This window comes from Genypterus blacodes, unplaced genomic scaffold, assembly GCF_046128005.1.
Source record: "Genypterus blacodes isolate CSIRO-AG114 ecotype Tasmania unplaced genomic scaffold, CSIRO-AGI_Gbla_v1 ptg000112l_1, whole genome shotgun sequence".
NCBI lineage: Eukaryota > Metazoa > Chordata > Actinopteri > Ophidiiformes > Ophidiidae > Genypterus > Genypterus blacodes.
Window position 1 is genome coordinate 1,867,498 of NW_027466916.1, and position 13,611 is coordinate 1,881,108.

The 13,611-nt window shown below is 47.9% G+C and overlaps 1 protein-coding gene across 1 annotated transcript in view; it reads left to right on the forward strand.

The window, feature by feature from the left end:
• Positions 1–379: 379 nt before the first annotated feature.
• Positions 380–13,611, forward strand: part of ttll5 (tubulin tyrosine ligase-like family, member 5) — a 41,705-nt gene continuing 28,473 nt past the window's right edge. The window contains exons 1-12 of the mRNA XM_076161578.1: positions 380–596; positions 1,359–1,462; positions 3,169–3,278; positions 3,399–3,481; positions 4,381–4,487; positions 4,762–4,892; positions 5,007–5,089; positions 6,702–6,771; positions 6,849–6,933; positions 7,886–7,987; positions 8,113–8,204; positions 8,326–8,433. Of these exons, the coding sequence (XP_076017693.1) occupies positions 1,404–1,462; positions 3,169–3,278; positions 3,399–3,481; positions 4,381–4,487; positions 4,762–4,892; positions 5,007–5,089; positions 6,702–6,771; positions 6,849–6,933; positions 7,886–7,987; positions 8,113–8,204; positions 8,326–8,433 (1,030 nt within the window). The 5' untranslated portion in view covers positions 380–596; positions 1,359–1,403. The remainder of the gene's footprint in view (positions 597–1,358; positions 1,463–3,168; positions 3,279–3,398; positions 3,482–4,380; positions 4,488–4,761; positions 4,893–5,006; positions 5,090–6,701; positions 6,772–6,848; positions 6,934–7,885; positions 7,988–8,112; positions 8,205–8,325; positions 8,434–13,611) is intronic.

Here is a 13,611-nt window from a genome sequence, read left to right on the forward strand (position 1 = left end):
CCCATTCATACGATTGGTGGATTCACGTGACTAAGCCCCGCCCTTCCAGATCACTGACCAATGGCTACCCGAAGTTGCTGTCACCTGCCTACTACGGCGACGGTACGCTCAAACAGAGAGGCAAAGAGAAGAGGTTACCCTACCTGTTGTTTCCGCCTTCGTTTAAACTGGTTCCGTAGCAGGACTGTACCGCTTTGTTTTTCCAATCAGACACATATAAATACAACACAATGTTGTTATTTCACTTGTACAATTTAGCACAAAAGCGAGTTATCAACATTTGGATCGTTAACTGACAATTTGGCAAATTTGGGAGGTTTGGGGTTCGTATATTTATCGATTCAGCGCAAATTTTGGTCAAATTGTCGGATGGGATGATCACGAAGTGCGCATGCTCTCTGCTATGTTGCTACTCAGTTGTTGTAGTAACCAGGAAGATTAACCGCGACGCTCAGCTGGTCCTGGTCCTATTAGCTAGTTAGCTATTAGCAGACGCTATCTAAACAGGCAGGTTTATGTTGGATTCTCGTCTCATGTCAGCACAGAGACACTGACGTCTGCTGCACAATTAGCCTCGTTAGCTCACTAAAGCTGAAGTAAGTTGGATCAATGATTTAGATGTCGTCTGTTGATGCAAGTTACTTCGCTAATTCTCTCTAGACCAACTGCCTGTGTTTTATTTTACAAGTCTTAATGTAACTACCTACTGCTATATGTTCTGTTATTGTTCTACAGCTTTAAAATCACTTACCGCTGATATTTTTAATTAGATAGCTGTCACGCTGATGAGCTTTAGCTTTGTTATTTATTTTACTATACTTCACGCTGTTATTACGAGCTGAAGTGTTAGTAGTGAGCGCATGTGTGCCGCTGTGTGGATATACGGACGTTATAAGGCTGAATTATGTTTAATATCTCATAATAAAATCAACCTGTAGGTCCTCACAGTAAGCGGAAGTACACTTGATAAGCGCTAATATACTTATTGGAATGAATTGAGTTCTATAGACTTCATGTCTCATACTTTGTTTATGTGCATTTAAGGAGTGTGTCTGAATGGATGGACATTATACTGTGATACAGAGATATAATTACAGTTGCTGTCTGTGGTGTTACGTTCAATGACTGGTAAAGGTTAAAGGTCACCCAGATGAGGTCATCTCATCCTTCATCTACATAGGGTTCATCTTGGCTGTGTTAGTCATTCTCTCTTAATCTGTAATGAAAATGCAGGAATGTAAACACAATTCTTCACGTTCCATGAATAAATGTGTGAGGAGCAGAAACAAGCAAGCAAGAGAACATCGACTGTGATAAAGATCACGTGTGTGTGATATTTTTGCTTTTGGCTTTTGCAGGTTGTGGACATCATGATCAGCCGTTATACTTGATCTGACGAGGAAATGCCAGCTGTGATCCAGAACAAAGAGGAATCTGAATCCTCCTCAGAAGACGAACAAGAGTAAGCGTTTGTTTTTAGCCCCGGTGACATCGATCACACTGAGCTCCAGAGAGAAACCATCAAAGCTCAGAAGCAACCAAACCCCCCGCTTAGTCCAATATTGTAATGCTCTAATGTACAAGTAAGACAAATTGAGTGTGTGCTCTCTGCGGGACAGATGAATCATATCATCTCATCTTAAGGGAGGAGGCTTCACACAGGCATAAATAAAATACCTGACCCCTGAATTCCCCAGTAAAACGGGGGGAAAGTCCCAGTTGAGCTGAGTTTAGTTTGACCCCTGTCCTCATCATCTACAAATGCAAAAATCTGACACATCTGTGCAAACGTCTCCCCCGGACCACACAGACGTTACTGTAAACCAGAACATTTCTTGGAGTGTTGCGTTAGAAGAGTATTTAGCCGGAGTCCTCCTCTGTCTGCTGGGCTCTCAGTCTGCTGATCCTCCTCACCTCCTCCTCCTCCTCCTCACCTCCTCTCTAAATGGAGCTTTCTCATTATTGTGGCGCCACGCTGGAATCAATCACGTTTTTTTATTTTATTTCTCTTGCTTTTGGCTCTTTTCCTTCACTGATTGTCTGAATTTGTAATGGAATCTCTGCGTGTGTGTGTGTGTGTGTGTGTGTGTGTGTAAGATGACAGAATATAGCCTTCCCCTGTCTTAATTATTGATGGCTGACATATTTAGACTAAATGAAGACGGACTCCTCTGCTCTGTTGCATAATGAAACACATTCACATGGAGCTGCTCAGTCGCACCTGTTGGTCTTAGATAGATCTTCTCTGCCAGCTAATTCCCTCCTAAGCCGTACTTAGTTAGACTCCACTGAGAGCCACCGGCCATCAGCAAAAGTAGCTTGACCCGTCGAGGGTTAGAGTTGAACGTTCAGGGGATGGCGGCTTCCTGTTCAATCGTACTTCAGGAACAAATGAGGAGATGTTGTGACTAATAAAGCCGTTTAGCCATCATGTATTTGTCTTAAGGCTGTTTTATCAGAGCGTTATTGTTATTTCTGATGACGATGCTCTCTCTCCTTCCCAGTCTGTGTTTGTTTGTATATTGCAGGTACTGGTGTTTCTCGCGTGCTCCCCCGTTTCATTTTGAATACCTGCTTTAATGGCTCGTGACCAAGCGATGGCAGAGGAAAGCAGATCTGTCATGTTGTTTGACAAACCTAGATACTTAAAAACAGGGGCTGCAATTGTTTACACGCCCCCCTCCCACACACATACGCACACACACATACACGTTATCCCGAGCGTCCCGTGCCCGATTGACTTCTTCTCCATCAACACGCTCCCTTATCTTAGCTCTGAGCCTCCTGATAAGCCGGGGCTGTGTCTGCTGCTATCTGATGGCGGGTGCAGTTTGACCAGGGGGGCGTGTTTGTGAGGCGCATGTATGTGGGTTTGTTATCATCCAGGCACCTCCTGAAACTGTGTGTGGTTCCGTCTCTATCTGCCCGAGTGAACTAAACACCGTGTCAGGGTGCATTCCCTCAGCGTGAGGTAAAGATCCCCACACGGGCGCGCTCGCATCATCATTCTGCTGGGATCCGAGCCCAAGGGGAGTTGAACCCCAGAGTGCAGCCTGATGCTTTTATGAGCAGTGTCTCTGTAAATGTCTTGTTTCTACCAAGATGGTCTGATTTCAGTGTTGGCTCTTCTCTTTGTGTAACCCTCTTCCTAACCTCCTGTTTCTCCAGTATTCATCACACTTGCATTGCCTGGAGCGGCCTTAGCAAGAAGATCCCCGTTCTCCTGTTTCTACCTGAAGCTGTCATATCTAAAGATGCTGGCGTCTGCTCCATCGGAGGTACGACTTTAATCCAAAACAGAGCCCGGAACATTTCTAATAACGTTTCACTGCCTTTATTTCCTTCTTGGGGGAGGGTATATATCAAATGAAATCCCTTTGTCCTTTCCCTTGCGGCAGAGCGATACGGCATGGCCTTCAAGCTGGTGCGCACAGAGAGCCGGGTGGTGCGAGGGATACTGACCAATCACGGCTTCCATGAGGTAATTCTCTCCACTAAATCATGGAAATGGTTTGAAGGAAGACGTCTCCAAATCCTCCCAAAAAAAAGTGCATTGTTTTCCGGCAGCACGTGTTATTTATGCTGGGCTCTACTGTGCGGGATTCATAATGGATTCCTCTGCCTTTTTTATTCCCCTCTTGATTGACAGCGCCTGTCTGGAAGCCTGGGAATGCACTCATGGAAAAGAAACAAATGATCTCAAGAGCATTAATCCTGTTTCGCAAGGGCACACAATCCCCATTATGTCTCTTTCCAAGCAGTTACAATTAATTCCCTTTTTATTTCATCTCGATGCTTCTTGACTCCCGCTAACCCGTCATCAAAGGCAGACGAGTGTCTTCACCAGCCTCAGCAGAGCCAAGCTTTAATAAGGCTTTATTACAAACATCTGTCTCTCTCTCTCTCTCTCTCTCTCTCTCTCTCTCTCTCTCTCTCTCTCTCTCTCTCTCTCTCTCTCTCTCTCTCTCTCTCTCTCTCTCTCTCTCTCTCTCTCTCTCTCTCTCTCTCTCTCTCTCTCTCTTCTCTCTCTCTCTCTCTCTCTCTCTCCTCGACCCCGAGCATCCCAGAGCGAATCCCCGCCTCCTAACGAATCGCTGGAACCAAACGAAACAAAGCAGATAAAATGACACCGCGGTGATGAAATGATCCAGCGTCTCCAAACCGGCAGGCCGTATTTCACCAGGTTAGCGGCGGCGGCGGCGGCGGCGTGTTTGGTCTGCTGCTTAGATTCGCTCTAGCCGAAACTGTCACAAGCGATGGAAGTCAGAACATAATCCTGGTGGCTGGAAACTCCACAGAGCTGCTTCAGTCTGAGCCACCATAACATTTAGGTTTCTGAATGAGAATGTCATCTTAAGTCTCACCGCTTTGTCTCTTCAGGTTCACCCAAACAGTAACGACTTCAACCTCATGTGGACGGGCTCTCACCTCAAGCCTTATTTGCTACGCAGCCTTCAAGACTTCCAAAAGGTCAACCACTTCCCCAGGTATGACCTCCCCAGCTGACTGACTGACCGACCGTTTAAACATATAAGCCACTCTGAAGTCCTTTTCAGTGAGTCGATGTGTTTGTTGGCTTGGCCTGCAAAGTACATTTCGTTTGGACCGGTGCCTCTTTGAAGCAAGCGCATGAATCAAGCTGTCAGGCGCCGGGCGTTTTATTGCCATTCTGCTTCTATAAATTATGTCCTTTATGTCAGCGTCGGAGTTGTGTCGAGCGCTTGAACGTTTTAATCTTGCGGCCCTTGTGTTGGTTTCCAGGTCGTATGAATTGACGCGTAAAGACCGCCTGTTTAAAAACATCCAGCGAATGCAGCAGACGCACGGATTCATGAACTTCCACATCGTTCCTCAGACGTTTGTGCTTCCTGCCGAGTACCAGGAATTCTGTAGTAAGACGCCTCTCATCCCTCTCAGCCCTTATGATGTCATTACTCACGCTACACAAATACTGTAAATCACTGCAAACCTTCTCCTCCTCCTCTTCCTCTCTGCTTTCATCTCAGGCTGTTTTTCTAAGGATAAGGGCCCATGGATCATCAAACCAGTGGCTTCTTCAAGAGGACGAGGCATCTACTTGGTTAGCAACGTGAGTGTGTGTGCCTCTGCACCAAACACCCAATCAGACCAACGCTGACCTGGGATACACACACGCACACACACACACACGATCGAGTCGCTCCTGAATCTGCGTTTTAAAACCTCACACACCAGAGTTCAGATGACTGTAAACGGAAGCGTGGGACCAAAACAACACCATGCGTTTCCTTGTTTATGGGCTCGTGAACACGAAGCAAAAAAAGTCTGAAGCTCCCTGGGGATGGATCACATACATGCAGTGATCCAGGCAGCATCTGTGCAGAATAAATCTAACCTTCATTTTACAGCTTTTTGAAACTGTAAGCCAAATCTGGATGTCTAGCTGTGTGTAAACATGCAGGTTTACACTTTGATCATAGTCCGATTGAGGCAATACGTATATTTCCTCAGATGTTGTGTATAAATCACACAAAAGCTGCACTTTACTGTATTTATCTGCACTGAAATGAAGGGAAAATGCGACCAAAATGGGCAGAATCGGTAAGATAACACCTGAATATGGATGAATACAGAATCACAACATTTAAGTGAATCTCTGTACAGATGTATGCTATAGAATATTTATCCTCTTTAAAATATACAATCATACTCTTAGATATACCTGAACATGACTGCAGATTGTGTCACCATCCTGCAGTTGCTGTAATATAGTCAGATGTGTGTGTGTTACTATAGTTAGCGGTGGTAAGTAAGTTTAGTTTCGTGCCAGCAGAGAGGACGGAGGATGAACAGGCCCCTCGGTGGTCGAGTGTGTGTCCTTTCTTCTGCGGTGGTGTGTGAAAGTGCTGCACGGCGCCTCTTAATTTGTATGTTCACACACACCCACATTAAAGGAGAACTCAGGGGAAGTTTAGTGTAAGCACGCCGACTTAAAAATACTGTGGGAACGTCTGAAGGGGCTTTGCCAGATGTTTGCGCTGGTGTAAGCATCAACCCGTGTTTTCGACATTAATAAGCGGCGTGGAGTAAATCACACCGGCTCTTCTGGAGGAGCTCCACCAGGTCCTCACTTTTGGACAAACGCACGCACCATTCTTCTTCTTCTTCTTCTTCTTCTTCTTCTAAGGCATTTTTATGAAACAGTGGAAAGAATGTCAGAGTGATATTTGGAGAGGAGAAAGAAATACGTTCATTTTTTTTTTTTTTTTAAGCCTCGAGTTCTCTTTGAACTGGAGCCAGGTTCCTCCTCCTCCTCCCCCTCCCCCTCCCCCTCTCCCCCTCCCTCTCCCTCTCCTCCCCCCTCTCCCCTCCCCCCTCTCATCTTCTCGCAGCTCCGCCACCTGCAACACATTTCAGCCTCATAAATGACCCGTCTCCCACCACGCGTTGTGTTTTTATAGACTGTTATTGAAGATTGACCCGCTGCGGCCAATGTCAACGCGCCTGCTTGTTTTTGATCCCGTCGCTCCTTTGATGTTTACGAGCCGCCCCCTCTTTGTTATCCAGTATCACATGTGTTCACTTTACAGGAAATCATACTTTTGGTGGGATTGTTTGTGTAAAAAAAGGTGAAGCGAGCCGCAGCACCGCCTGGTTAGAGCTCAACGCCTCAGCTGATTATGATGATGTCATCCTTAACTGCTCCTGTTTGTCCTCCGCAGCCAAATCAGATCTCAATGGATGAAAACATCCTGGTGTCCCGTTACATTCACAACCCCTTACTGATAGACGGTGAGTTCGTCCTCGCCACTTGTTGTTTTAGTTCCAAAGATGACCTGATTGACCTTTATTCTTTGTTTTCATCGCAGAATTTAAGTTTGATGTGCGCTTGTACGTGCTGGTGACGTCTTACGATCCTCTCCTCATCTACGTGTACGAGGAAGGCCTGGCCCGGTGAGCTCACACACACACACACACACACACACACACACACACACACACACACACACACACACACACACACACACACACACACACACACACACAGGCTCAGAGCCACCACTATATTCTCCTACTTTTAAAGCCGAGGCCTCCATAAAGGTTCATTTTAGTTCTCTTGGGTTGATTTCTGACAGAATGAGACATAAATGTAATGTGTTTGAGTTGGGAGGGAGTAAGTGTGTGAGTTGGGCTCTGTGTGTGCTGCTGAGAGACACACACACGCTGCCTGCTGGGTTGGTAAAATAAGAGAGATGGTTTCCCTCTGGAGTCAGTGCCGGTGCTTCACCCTCAGTGTCCAGAAGGGGGCAGTGTGAACATTCCGTATCCGTGCCGCTGTGTGTGTGTCACGGTGGCTCACACAAAGCGCTCTATTGTCTCAGCTGTAAGATGTGCCCATAAACATTGAGCTGCTTATGGGAATGTTCACAGATAACAGCTCATGATGACTTTTAGAAGAAGAAGAAGAATTTATTCATCCATAAAGGCTCCAGCAGTGGGAGATACGTAGGTGACATTATTAAACCGCTGCGCTCTGATAGGGAGACGGGCCGCTGCTGTCCTGTTTGCTGGGATGGATTATCAGCTGGCATAAATCATTGTCCAATTCTGATTCCCACTTTTATCTCTTGACATTCCTCTGGCTTTTGGTATTCAGGTACACAACGCACGCCAAGGAATTTTTAATATTGCACATGTGGCATCTCTCTCTCTCTCTCTCTCTCTCTCTCTCTCTCTCTCTCTCTCTCTCTCTCTCTCTCTCTCTCTCTCTCTCTCTCTCTCTCTCTCTCATACACCGCCAGGGACAAATCTCTCCTCAAAATGTCCCATTCTACAGTCAAGTGTGCTTATTGTTGTGTGGATTTGTGCAACGCTGAATGATTGAAGCCGTCGCTCGTCTCCACAGATTCGCCACCGTCAAGTACGAGCAAACGTCAAAGCACATCAACAACAAGTTCATGCATCTGACAAACTACAGCGTGAACAAAAGGAGCAGCGACTACGTCAGGTGAGCCGTGATCACAGGGAGAAGGTCACTCGTTTGTTTTCCTTTGCGTTGAGGACGGTTAACTGGAAGCAGGATTGACTCATGCGTCTGTTGTAATCACAAACCGCCTCTCTCTCCCTTTTCAGTTGCGATGACCCTGAAGTGGAGGATTATGGGAACAAATGGAGTATGAGTGCAATGTTGAGGTATTTGAAGCAGGAAGGGAAAGACACCGCATGTGAGTCAAACTTTCATTCTCTCCTCACCTTTTTTTTCTTCTCCGGGCTTTTAACATTCGTGGGAAGGACGGTGGGAATCGCTTCTCAGCTTCTTGCTCTCTGTTCTGTGTCTCCGTTCAGTGCTGATGAGACAGGTGGAGGACCTCATCATCAAAGCTGTGCTGAGTGCCGAGCCGCAGATCGCCGCCGCCTGCAAGATGTTCGTCCCCCACAAGAACAACTGCTTCGGTACCGGTCTCATGTTTTTCACCCTAAATAAGCCGATCGGGTCGACAGAAGCAGAACGTTTGAGAAATATACATTCAAATCATGTTCGTGTCTGAACTGTGAACTCTGGGAAAGCTTTCTCCTCACGTTTACACACACACACAGACACACACACACAAGCAGAGCCGCACCCCTTTACATTTCCTCGCCCTTTCAGATTCATTGTCCCGCAGTTCCTCCGTAGTATTTCTCCATTGAGCCGGGCCGAGCTGGTAGACAGTCATTCCTCAGCGTGGAGCCTTCCTGCCTGTTTGCAGCTCTCTGACTGGCTGCCCGGGTCGCTGAAGGCCCTTGTTGACTGAGGCAGGAATTCACTTCTTCTCTTCCCTCTGTTGCCATTCAGGTCTGTCTGATTTGGGCCGACTGTTTTCTTGGCTACTCCTGCCCAGCAGCCGGCTCGTGTGAACTCCATTTTGGAGCCATTACCCATGTTAGTGTTGGCACTAATTGTCTCCTCTCCCTATCCCTCTCTCTCTCTCTCTCTCTCTCTCTCTCTCTCCCTATCCCTATCACTATCCCTCTCTCTCTCTCTCTCTCTCTCTCTCTCTCTCTCACTGGCACATTGGCTAAAACCTCCCCCAGTGCTTCTTTGTCTCTTTTTCATTCTCTCCCATTTTCTCGCACTATTTTCTATTTGTTTGTCTTTCCCGCTCCCCTGCCACACACTCTTTCACCTCTCAGATGTTAGGAAAATAAGGGGCTTTGTACTTGTGACAGGCCTCTGTAGACATAATAGCCACATGATTGCTGGTTGTTTGGGCTGTATTGGGCGCATAGCAGCACAAACTCACACCATCTGACAGCCGCCTGCATAAAGATGCTATCTGCACGCCGAGCGCTCCTCCAAGGCCGGGGAGGAGCGGCGCAGCTAGGGTGTGAATATTAACTCTGCAGGTATTAAAGTGAAAACACGGCTGACAGAGACTAAAACACACCTGAAACACACAGGCAGGTAGATCACAGATATCCCTTAATGCTGCTGCGTTCAAATGCTCATCCAAAGATCAAGTGGTTCACACGACTTCAGTGCGGAGGAGCAAAGCAGAGAGACAGTGTGGGCGTCAAGCTGGAGGGGCAGATCCTCATTTATCAGTCTGGTAGCATCAAGAGTGCAGAGGTTACAGCTTGTAAATATGACTTCAATGGCAGTTTGGCTTGTTTCCTAATTTCCTGCAGCACTTAAAGGCAGCATAAGTCTTGTGGAGTTAATGAGAATGACAGATGCACCCGGTGTGTAATGCTGTGCGTGATAGCGTCCTTGTTACAGGTTTAGAACTCAATCCTGCCATTACGCCCCGGCAGCAGGATCATTGTGTGGCACAAAGGCAATTAGATCCTTACACCTTGTATTAAACTCTGAAAAAACACATTGTGGTCTGCTGTCAACACGCCCATTACCGTCCTTCAACAGTATCAGTTCGCTATTGAATTTGGTGTAATTTTGTTGTCTTCAGACGGCCCCGAGCGTCTTAATTACAGCATTCAGAGTCTGTCTATGGGATTAGGTTTCCAAGAGGGAGACGCTGGATCCAGAGGACCACCCTCATCCTCCCACTGCCACAAGCTGGGCCTGTTGCATGCAAACTACCTGCGTGAGGGTTGGCAAGTGGGTAGATAGACACACGGGCACACACGCACGTACGGAGGCATGTAGGAACTGGCGTGGAGTGTGTGTTTAACAAACAGGCCGGCCCGTCTGTGCTTCAGGGAGTCCAGTCAAGTGTCCCTGTGGGCTGTTTCTCGTCTCTTATATAAAATCCAACAAAACCGCCGAGGAGTCATGTTCTCCCAGCCTCCTCCTCCTCCTCCGTCTCTTCCGCCTCCTCCTTCTCCGCCCGCTCCAGCACTTAAGCCTTACATTCCCGCTCCACAACGTACAATACACACAGCCTTAATTCATCCTCTGCACCGGGCCTCAGCAGTTGCCATGTACCAATAAACAGGTAGAGTGAAGCAGCAAAGCATCAGAACACGCCACAGTAAATAACCTGTGTGTGTGTGTGTGTGTGTGTGTGTGTGTGTGTGTGTGTGTGTGTGTGTGTGTGTGTGTGTGTGTGTGTGTGTGTGTGTGTGTGTGTGTGTGTGTGTGTGTGTGTGTGTGTGTGTGTGTGTGTGTGTGTGTGTGAGAGGCCAGAGAACACCTCCATAAAAGCCGCTATTGTTTAGATTTTTTTATGCCGTCTCTAACTGGCCTGGAGGGAAGCCAGGGAGGAAGACCATAAAGAACAGTACAATCTTAATTTGCAGTGAATTATTCCCGGCCATTTTAAGCTCTAATAATGGCCTCAAGCTTTGATTGTTTTCTTCCCCTTTGCTCAGATTACGACTCTTATCTTAACTGGCGCTCTGTAACAAAGTCTTTTTATAGCTCCGTAATGTCTGATGGGGGCGGAAATGAAAACAAGAGGTTTTTTTTGCTTTTCATTGGTAAAATGTGTCGGAGTGTGTGTGTGTGTGTGTGTGTGTGTGTGTGTGTGTGTGTGTGTGTGTGTGTGTGTGTGTGTGTGTGTGTGTGTGTGTGTGTGTGTGTGTGTGTGTGTGTGTGTGTGTGTGTGTGTGTGTGTGTGTGTGTGTGTGTGTGTGTGTGTGTGTGTGTGTGTGTGTGTGTGTGTGTGTGGGGAGAGAGAATGCCACCCATGCAGCTCCTCACTGCTGCCTTGTGATTAATGGACGGGCTTTCTGCTGAGGGATGCTGATTACGAGATGTTTTGACTGAGATCTGATTAGCCGAGCCAAAGGCCGATTTTATTACACAGCAAACATTCCACTTACTGGTCCTGTGTTCCACTGAGCCCCGGATCCCCCCCCCCCTGCCTGAGAGGGGAGCCGCTCTGTCAGACGCTCTACAGTGCAGCACCACGCTTGTTGCTCTGACACCCAGTCTCTTCGTGAACACGTCAGGCCCTTTTCACAACAAAGCTGTTAACTCTCCTCATTTGTCGTCCTCGCCGTGTTTTCGTGTTTCTGTCTCTCTGCTCGGCCGCAATTTATGTCGGAGTGATGTAAGAATAATTCGTTTGTCCTCCTCTCTACGGTGGAAACACACATGAAGGAGATGCTTGATGTTGTTGAGGCCCGGGTGGGGACATCTCTGTTTGTGCGACGCTTGTCTGTTGTGGTTTGACTTTTCCAGCAGCGCCCATCCAGTAATAAAATCCTCATCACTCTCCCCTCCCTCTTTTAATGGCTGTGATGGTGGGTGCTCCTCTCCCTGTCTGTGATGCTTGTTGCGGGCGACGTTTAACAGCCGTGTCCCCCTCCCTCCCCTCCCTCCCTCCCTCCCTCCCTCCCCGCAGTGGTCGAGCCACAGAACAAACGTGTCTAGCAGCGAGGCGGCGGCTCTGAGGGTTCGAGGGGCTCAGGAACGGCGTCTGTGCCTAATTGGAGGAAAATGGGCGGCACATGGAGTCTGCTTGTCGGTGGGGCTGGATGGGGGGCTGGACGGGGGGCTGGTGAGGTGGTGCAACATCTCCACCACCACCAGCAGCACCATCGCTCCTCTCTCCCCATTGTTGTGGTGACACTGATGAGGCTGTCCAGGCTCTAACCCAACTTAATGCAGTTACTCCGTCCTCCAAGACCAATACCACACGTTTTATGACACACGCACACACACACACACACACACACACACACACACACACACACACACACACACACACACACACACACACACACACACACACACACACACACACACACACACACACACACACACACACACACTCTCGCTCTGTGTGTTGTGTGTTTTTATACACAAGTGGAGAATAGGATAAGTCTGCAAATGGAAAAGAAAATCCTCCTGGTCTGCCACTGTTCCCTCCCTGGAGGCTAAAGAAGTTAAAAATGGCTCCCGGCTTAAGGATGTATAGCAAACTTTGTGCTTTCTGTCATGAATATAGAGTTTGCAGTCATCACGTCCAGCTTTCCATGTGAAATATCTCCAAACTGCACGCACACAATGTAAATATAGGAGGATAAAATATGACATAAGTGTTTTGAGGAGGTAGTGACAGTCGTAATTCAAAGACTTAAGTGGTGTGTGTGTGTGTGTGTGTGTGTGGGGGGGGGGGGGGGTCATGCTTTGTGAAACTTAATGAGCTTTTAACCTCATTGCATGAGTAATGTGCAGGCTAACACATGCAAGCCATTCTGCTCCAGTGGAATGGCTCACCTATCATTATTCAGGCGAGTGCACGGCGACGCCATCGCTCGCTGTCACACCGGCTTTTGTGTGATTAACACTGGCATTGACCTTACATGCTAGAATAAACAGTTTGGGTTATGGCATCTTTGAATCCCCCCCCAACCCCCCCCTCTAAAGAAAACCCCCTCTGGCCTTTTGTCAACACACTCGCTGCTCTTTTGAAGTGCGTCCATGGCGGCGCTTTCCTCTGTCCCTCTGCAGAACCCTGTGGATCCCCAGGCTGTAGCCGGGGGGGTCGCTTGCTTGCTTGCTTACTGGCTGGCTGACTGGCTGGCTGGCTGGCTGGCTGGTGGTGGAGGTGACACTGGCCAGAGCAGGACGAGGCCTTTCCCGGGCCACCTAGACCAACCCCGTGTCCGTATCAGTGGAGGGAACATAGAGGGAAAACAGATAGAAACATGGGAAACATCCACGTATTTATTTACAGCTCTGCAGGTCTGGAGTCGCTGCTTTATCGCACTTTCTGCTCTCTGCGTTGTGTCAAGCCTCTGTGTGAGATAGCATTCGAAGCGTTGTCCTCGCCGGTTAATAAACAGAGACAATATCAAGACGGCGTGAGTCTCCCGCTAATGAGAAAAGGAGCGGTGGCCTTTAGGAGAAGCTTCACAGCCACAGTTTGTGTTTGATCTGCCGTCTCTCTGTAAGCAGCGGCAGAGATGAGATGTGAGCGTCCTCTGCTAATGTAACGCAGCCCCGTCCCTCAGTAGCGAGGCTTTAGTGTGTTCTCCCCATCGCGAGTGATTGGATGTATAACATGCGTGTAATCAGTCGCAGAAGACGCAGAGACGTGTTGCCAGCGACCACATAACACGGCAGCGATAAGACTCTGCAAACCACCGCTTTGATACTTTATCCTACAGCCTTTACTTCCAGAGAATAACCATATAAGTTTTTGATTGCACGTCTTTCCTCCGTCCTTCCAAGCGTGAGGT